This window comes from Myotis myotis, unplaced genomic scaffold (genome assembly GCF_014108235.1).
Source record: "Myotis myotis isolate mMyoMyo1 unplaced genomic scaffold, mMyoMyo1.p scaffold_m19_p_2, whole genome shotgun sequence".
Classification (NCBI taxonomy): Eukaryota; Metazoa; Chordata; class Mammalia; order Chiroptera; family Vespertilionidae; genus Myotis; species Myotis myotis.
The window spans coordinates 198,656,433-198,664,502 of NW_023416324.1; the positions used below are offsets into that span (position 1 = coordinate 198,656,433).

Genomic DNA, 8,070 nt, shown 5'->3' on the forward strand with positions numbered 1-8,070 from the left:
GATCATAACTCACTCTCCTGATGTCCTGACACACTCATGGGTCAAGCCCACAGTTTGAAGAGCCCTGGCATGTGGGAGGAATGTTTTCATAAGCGTGAAAACCCTCAGTCCTTTGCTAACTCCACCTGTGAAAGTGAAAACCTGGCTCTCCCCAGCACACCGAGGTGATGGGATTGGATTACCTTTCTGTTTGAATCTAGCACCAGGGAATTTCTGCCTTCACGCAGGTGGTTTCTCATCAGGTAATCAGGCAGGGCTGCACATTTTCCCCTCTCTGGGCAGTACTGATTGCCCCCACTACTTCCCACCCCCTTAGACCCATGAAAATAGACATGGGTCTATTTTCAAGGGGCTGCAGCCTTCTCAGCCCAGGGACCTGTGTCCATCCACAGATGTCATTTGGACCAAGACCATCAGTCCCAGCAATAATGCTGGCTGGGAATGTCAGACCCCAGGGTCCACCTTACAGCAATATAACCTTGAGACTTAAAGCAAGTCAACAGACTATTGACATTAACATGGATTTCTAGTGGCATCTGTTTTGTCTTTAATGCCCCTTCCCATCAGACTTCTAAACCATAGCAAATCTACTTTGAATGTAGGACAAGCTTTTTGCACTGGGAAATGGAAACATCATATTTGGGAGCAAAATTCTAAACCTGCAAAGAGAATATAAACTTACCAGTCCATTTAAGTACAAGAGAGAATTTAAAGGCATTATATTTACTTGTGGAGAGAGAAGGTTCTCTGACTCCAGTCCCAAAATTACTTTGAAAATAAAAAGGTGCTCAAAGATTTATGGTAAAATCTTCTTAACTCAGAAAGATAATTATCTGTATAATTTCTATGTGTGCACTAAATAAGTGCACACACACACACACACACACACACACACACACACCTCCTAAAGATGATGCTAATCAGTGAGGATTCCCAAGTGGCATGGAACACATGCTTAATAAACAAAAGTTGAATGAAAGAGTTGTATTGTTATCACCACTTAACAGATGAGGGAATGAAGGCTGAAAGGCTCAACTATTGCTTAAGCAAGTACAGTTAGTAATGGCCCAGGATGGGGTATCTGTCTTTAAACTAAGCATTGTTTTACTATCATCTCTCCAAGGTGAGGCTCAAAACTCAATCAGCTTCTTTGTTGTTATCTCTCAAAGTGAGCTGAGAGCCAGGCCTGAGAACCACTGTGTTAGATCCTGAAACTTTGGTTCTTCCTTGTAATTTATAAAATCACTGTTTTTACGACTGGGAAAATATTCTAACTAACTGAAGTTTTCAAAAATAAAGTCTGAATGACAACACAGACCAAAACAATCTCTCCATTTGCCATGGATAAATGGTGGTGGACAGAGACTTGGCTTGGGTGGTGAACACACAGTACAGTGTACAGATGATGTATTGTATAATTGTGCTCCTGAAACCTGCATAATTTTCCTTAACCAGTGTCACCCACTGCGCACTTGCCTTCTAACACTAAAGAAAGAAACGGCAATGCCTTAAGCATGCTTTCATCCCATAAACACATTTTCATTGCATAGCAGATGTGTATTTTTTAATAAGCTTGAGAGAAGCAGGCAATGTAGACTAATAAACAGACACCACAAAGGGTTCTTAGTATGATTACCCCCAAAGATTACAAACTAGAGAAAAGATTACAGCTAATATTTGAAATACAGAACACTAGAATGGGAAATATTTATTAAGGTTGCATTTCGTATTTTCCTCAAAGATTAGGTCACATTCCTATGAATAATCTCAAATAATGGTAATCTTGCCAATTATCTTGTACCAGGATTCGTTCTTTAACACTTTACTATATTACAGTCCAGGCTACACCTTAAGAAACGCCTGCATTAATTCTATACATCCTATAGGATTTGTCAGGTGGTATAATAGCACATGTCAAGATGTGGGGAAACTTGTGAGTATTAACACTATAATAACATAGAAACCATCAGACCACATTTCATAGTTTTATTGAAACTTTTCAGCTTTAATTGTCTATGGTAGGTACAATGATATCGAGGCTCTGCTGTTATTATCAATAGCAGAAGCAAAGTTGGCTGCCATGCCTTAGACACGCACACACACACACACACACACACACACACGATATTGTTCATTCCTGCATGCGAACGTATAGGAAATGTACATTCCTTTTATTAGAAACACAATTGTGCACAATTAGGTTTGGAATTTGTTAAGCTACCATTGATTTAGATAAACCTGAGAAAGCTCAAAAAGTCAAGTAACACTGTTTCCATACTGCTCATTCAACATCACTATTAATCACAAGGAAACCCAGTTCAATTATCTATATTAAGTCACAGATAATATAAAAATAAACATTTTTGCAAAAGCACAGACTACAATTCAAATTCACAAATTTTGATATGTCACGTATATCCCCCTTCATATTAATTTGTAATGACGTGTATAATACAATGTACAACAGAATAAAAATGTAACAGAATTCAGCAGCCAAATATAATACGGTTATCACTATTAACACCTGGAATTAAAGTTATCAACTGAACAAATGAAACAGATTAAAATTAATAGCAGTGTTAAACTTGCTGGTAGTGTGTTACTTAGAAACCCCATCTCAAAGAAATTAAGATTCTACTATTTCACCTTAAACAGGAACACAGCACAAAAATTTAAGCAGAACTAAGTACAGTAACTGATTACACCAGCTGTCTCCTCTCCCCATCTCCCTAAAGGTTTTCTCTAAATTCTAATGTTGCTTCGATAGTGCCCAACCCACCAGACTTCTAAGTGAATCTACTTTGAAGTTAGGACAAGCATTGCATTGGGAAATAGAAGCTCTGATCATATTGAGGGTACAATTCTAAATGTCCTGAAAAGACAATATCAACTTTCCTATAATTTTATATACAGACCCAGATGTTTTCTATTTGCTATTGATCTAATAATAGTTTGACACCAAATCGTGTCTGTATAGAAAGAACCCTAAATAAAAAGTTAAATGTGCAAAAGGGTAGCTAGAGAAAATCAATTCTATCACAAAACAGATTTCCCTATTTTAAATTAAAAAAAAATCTGAAGACAAAAATTTCAAGATACTAATATTTGAAAAGCATCATAATATACAATAATTCATTTTATGTATGTATCATTTATTATGCAAATATACCAGTGTGACATTAATATTGTACATTGTAATAAATATAATTTACACCAGTATGTGGAATCTTTCAAGAAAGTCTTTCAATCTGTACAACTGAAGAACTGTAAGCTTCATTAATAAATACTATGGTAGCTACAATTTGACCAGCAAAGTTAAAGCTTCAATAGATCTCTTACTAGTTATACATCTTTCTTGTCACCAGTCCAATTCCAGCCGCTCTAAGCACTGATATCTTTTGTATCCAAAGGCAGTGTAGTGTACTGCCAGAGTAGATGAGCAAACTTACAGGACATAGGTCCACATCACAATTTGAACTTTGTAAGAATTTTTAGCCAAGACCTGGAATTGAAGAATTCTGTAAAGTACAGTAGCAGATTTCATACATCGCTGTCTGCCTGTAGTTGTAATGTTTCCACATCCCCCAAAACCCCAACAGATAGCTGTTATCCAACCTTTTTATTCCAAAGAATGGTCTTGAAAGGGTCAAGAGTTCCGTTGCTGGCCGAGTGACAATGTCATGGTTATAACTCTGAATTCTACACTCATGCTCTAATCTCTCCCTGGTTTGTCTTTTTTATCATTTCAATGCAAACTTGTTCATGTTCTCAGAGTCAAAGATATAAGTTGTGTGCCATAAGACACCTTGAACTTGGCAATAAAATAGTCTTGTATTGTGAAATTTCCTTAACTGCTAAATCTCATAATTTTAGCAATTCTTTCATCAAAATGCCAACAGACTTCTGCCTTTATTAAAATACTTACTAATGTCAACATAGGTCACGAATCAGATTTTAAGATCACTGCTTCATCTTGACTCTCATTTCGCCATTAGCACACACAGACTCTTCCCAGAGACCTCTTTTTGCCTGGAAGGAGTCAGTGAGATCATTCTTGTTACGATTTGACATGCATTCACATGCTACCATTGTCTACTGCGGGATGTACGAAGCTAAAGAAGAAACACTCTGAAAAGAAAAAAGAAAAAAAGAAACATGCCACGAAGTAAAAGGGCATTTCTAGTCACTGTCCACCTCCTCCATGGACTCATGCTCCGCAATAAAGTTCTCCGGAAGCTGAAACAATGTGCTTAACACATACTTTAAGTCAGCTGGGCATCCTGAGACCTAAAAGGAAGAAAACTAAAGTAAATGATGAGGAAATACTACAGAAATGTGTGCCAGGAGTCTTTGAGTTTAAAGATGGTACAGGCTTTGAAATTTCCATTTTGTTCCATTTCTTGAGATTAACCTTGTCTCACTGAACATGAGGTGTGAAAGGGACAGTACAGTAATAACATATTTTAGACTTCCTTTTTGAGGGTTCCAGACAATGGTGTAGGACCCTAACCAAGTAAGAATCCAGCTAACCTTCTCCTTCCTCAAAATGAGGAGGTGCAGGTAAGAGATCTAAAAAGTTTCTTCTAGAACAATTCTGTGCATCAACACTGAACATGCAAAAAGAGCCACTTTTTAGGAAGCTAAATACAGCTTTTCTTCAGTGGTCTTAGTGACCTGAGACTGGATAAACTGAAGTAACTTTTTTTAAATATATTTTTTGTGATAAACTGAAGTAACTCTTAAGAAGAAACTGAAGGTCTCATAAATTTGCAACCCACCCAGGCATTGCACAAACTGAAAGCAATCCCCGGCTTACCTGTCACTATGTCCCACAGGTTCTTGCCTTAAGACACAAACCCAATTATTTACTTATACAGTGACTTCAAACAAGTTATTCCACCATGAGCTGCAGACTCTGCTGTTGGCTTTATTGGGGCTAGTTTTCACAATTAAACATTCCGTTGACACTGGATTTATTTGTTTGGAGGTATAAATTGTGTTACCGCACCCCATTATTCTACATTATATAAAACGTTAAGGTTTTTAAGGGCTAGAAATGCAGCAAATCAATATTCATTGAAAACTGCTATTAAAATTATTGAAGTATTTTACAGATTTCTCATTAATGCTTGGCAGAGAAAAAATGTAAAACAGTGGTATTCTCTTACAAACTATTAGTAGTATGATTAGTCGTTTCTACAACTTACTTTTCACTGCTGTGGTACCTTAGGTACTTACATTTCATTCTCTTTACTTCCTTTTCTCATATATTTCAAGGTTTTTTTTCCCTTTAAATAGGAGGATATAAGATCTCGTGAAGGATTGTAGCTTCTCATTCTATCAACACAACCCACATGAATTCCGCCTTCTTTTCATATTGCATTTAATGTTTCCCAACATTTCAAAGAAGCAAAAAAGAACCTTTAAACCATGATTTTAATTAAAAGTCTTAATCTAAAAATGTCTCCTCCCCATTCCCTGCTGCCTCATACATTTGAGAACATGCTTATAGGCTATGCACTGTGATCCACTGTCAACCACTGTCCCTCTGATAATACCACCCTCAACTTGCTAACAGTTATTCAGCTTTGCTCTGTAATCTAACTGTGATTTTTCAAAATTGTTTTTACAGATGTGAGGGAGCATTTGTACTGGAACATAAACAAACTCCTGAGGCATTGCACAGCAGTGATGCAAGTCCGTGTCTTTATCACAGGAAGCCTAACAGAGTTCATGGTGTTGACAAGGAAAGTACAAGCACTTTGATTATTTTGAATGCATTTCCCCCATAAGATAATACAGAGCCTCCTCCACAAAAATGCATACACACTTTGAAGGCAGTGTTTATTAAAATACACTTCATTTTCAAAATGTAATAGAATGTATAGCTCTCAGGTGTTAAAGTGTGTATGCATTTTTTTGGGGTCATCCTGTATATGCAGGCTTCCATCATCAAACACTTAGCACCCAACATATAGAAAGCAGTTTTCTGAAAAACAAACAAACAAACAACTGGGAAATGACTTTTTAGGCTTTTAAATTCATTGGCTTTACTTTTCCATCCAAGTCTCTAAGAAACTTAGCTACCACCTTGCTGATAGGACTGAAAATGACACCCAGCTGAGACCTCTGTTCATTTGCTATTGAATGAATCGCATTTAGTGTTTTGTTATATACCAGGCTAACTTTAAGAATATGGAGCTTCAACTTGTTGCCACCATGGATTATTAAAAACATTAAAGACTAGATGCATCACCAACTCAAGGTTTAGGTGATCCGTTTTCCTGGAGAAATTATGAATAGCAAAATAGCTCCAGGACTCAAGTGCACTTTAAACAGAAAAGCCTGTACATGCTAAAGGCAGAAGAGCTGGTAAATGTTTAAAGGGGGGCAGTATCTTTTTATTATGCATACTTCTGGTGAGAAAGAAGGGAGGCCTTGAAAGCAAACCCAAACAAGCTTAAGTGTGAGCGTGGACATTTCCAGTTTTTTTTTTTTAAACTCACTAATTTCTGGGTTTGATTTTTTCTTCTCTAAACTTTTAGAAACTTAAAGGCAGGGGACAAAGCACGTGGCTCGAGCAAGCATCCTACCAGGTTGCAATAGTGGGTGTTGGGGGATCCTTGTGTCTTCACAAACTTGTATCTCCATTCTGCTTGAACTCGGATAAAATATTGAGGGTCATGTCTTCACTCTTGGACTGCAAATTTGCCTCGCTTCTTCGGGAAGCTTTCCTGGTCGCCCGGGAGAGCCTCCTTCTGAAAGTGTCTCCTGCCAAGAAATAGAGAATAGGGTCCACGCAACTGTTGAGACTGGCGAGACCTCTCGTCACCTGGTAAGTGGCGTACACCCTGTCATTGAAAGCACACATTTCTGGGGTCTGAAAATCCAGCCGGGCCCGCAGATTCATCGTTTTCATGACGTGGAAAGGGATGTAAGACACACCAAACACCGTCAGCACGATAATCACCAGGTAAATGGATTTCCTCCTCAGAGGCGAGTTGTCCAGGTCTTTGTAAATCAAAGCTCTCACGATTAAGCCGTAACAGCCCAGAATCAGCACCAGGGGGATACAGAACATGGCCACGGTGGTGCACATGCTGTAGATGAAGTAACTTCGCAGGTACTCGTCGGCGGTGGTGTCGTAGCAGGTGATGGTCTTGTTTTTCCGGACCCCGGTGCCCGAGTAGAAGAGGATGGGGGAGATGCCCAGGACCACGATGAGCCACACGAGCATGCTGATGTACACGGCGTTCTTCTTCTTGAGCCTGCCCAGCGACTTGAGCGGGTACACCACGCCGCTGTAGCGGTGCGCGCTGATGCAGGTGAGGAACAGGATGCTGCCGTACAGGTTCACGTGGAAGATGAACCTCTGCAGCTTGCACATGGCATCCCCGAAGATCCAGTCGGTCTTGTTAAAGTAGTAGAAGATGAGCGCGGGCAGGGTGAGCACGTACAAGAAGTCGGCCACGGCCAAGTTGAACATGTACACGGAGATGCCGCTCCACGGCTTCATGTGGAAGACGAACATCCAGATGGCCACGCTGTTGCCCAGGAAGCCGATGATGAACACCAAGATGTACACGGTCGGCAGGTAGTAGAACTGGAAGCCCGTCTTGGTCAGCAAACATCGGAACGAGGCGGCGACCGCGGGGGTGGAGGCGATGGTGCTGTTCCCCCAGGGGGAGCCCGGGCCGGCCAGCAAGGCAGCGTCCGTCCCGTTGGGGACCGCCGACCACAGCACCTCGGCCATTCTCTCGTCCCGGACTTAGGCGGAGGCTCCGAGGGGCGAAAGGCGGCGAGAGGGCGGCGGCGGCGGCGGCGAGGGGCGCAGCGCGCATCGGAAAAGCGGGCGGGCGGAAGGGAGCGGGCACCGGGGATCCCCGCGGGAGGGGGCGCGCGGGGGTTCGCCCACGCCGGCTCCGGCCCCGCGTCCGCCGCGGGCCATGAAATCCGCCGGAGGCTGGGACCGAACCGGGCTGGCGGGCGGGCGGGCCAACAACTTCCCGGTCCGGCTGGCAGCGCCGAGGTTACACAACAGGGCGCGCGGGGCACGGCCGCCGACAACTT

General features: G+C 41.3%; 1 protein-coding gene across 1 annotated transcript; it reads right to left on the reverse strand.

Moving 5' to 3' along the window:
* Positions 1-1,972: 1,972 nt before the first annotated feature.
* On the reverse strand, positions 1,973-7,787 carry P2RY1 (purinergic receptor P2Y1). The gene is made up of 2 exons (XM_036349643.1): positions 6,594-7,787; positions 1,973-4,287 (listed from the first exon to the last, which is right to left on the reverse strand). The coding sequence occupies exon 1, from the start codon at positions 7,751-7,753 to the stop codon at positions 6,632-6,634; it is 1,122 nt and encodes a 373-aa protein (XP_036205536.1). The 5' UTR covers positions 7,754-7,787; the 3' UTR covers positions 1,973-4,287; positions 6,594-6,631.
* Between the last annotated feature and the right edge of the window lie 283 nt (positions 7,788-8,070).

What these genes read in the sequence shown, in the direction of transcription:
- P2RY1 (XM_036349643.1), bottom strand. Translation starts at nt 7,753, where the DNA reads ATGGCCGAGGTGCTGTGGTCGGCGGTCCCCAACGGGACGGACGCTGCC.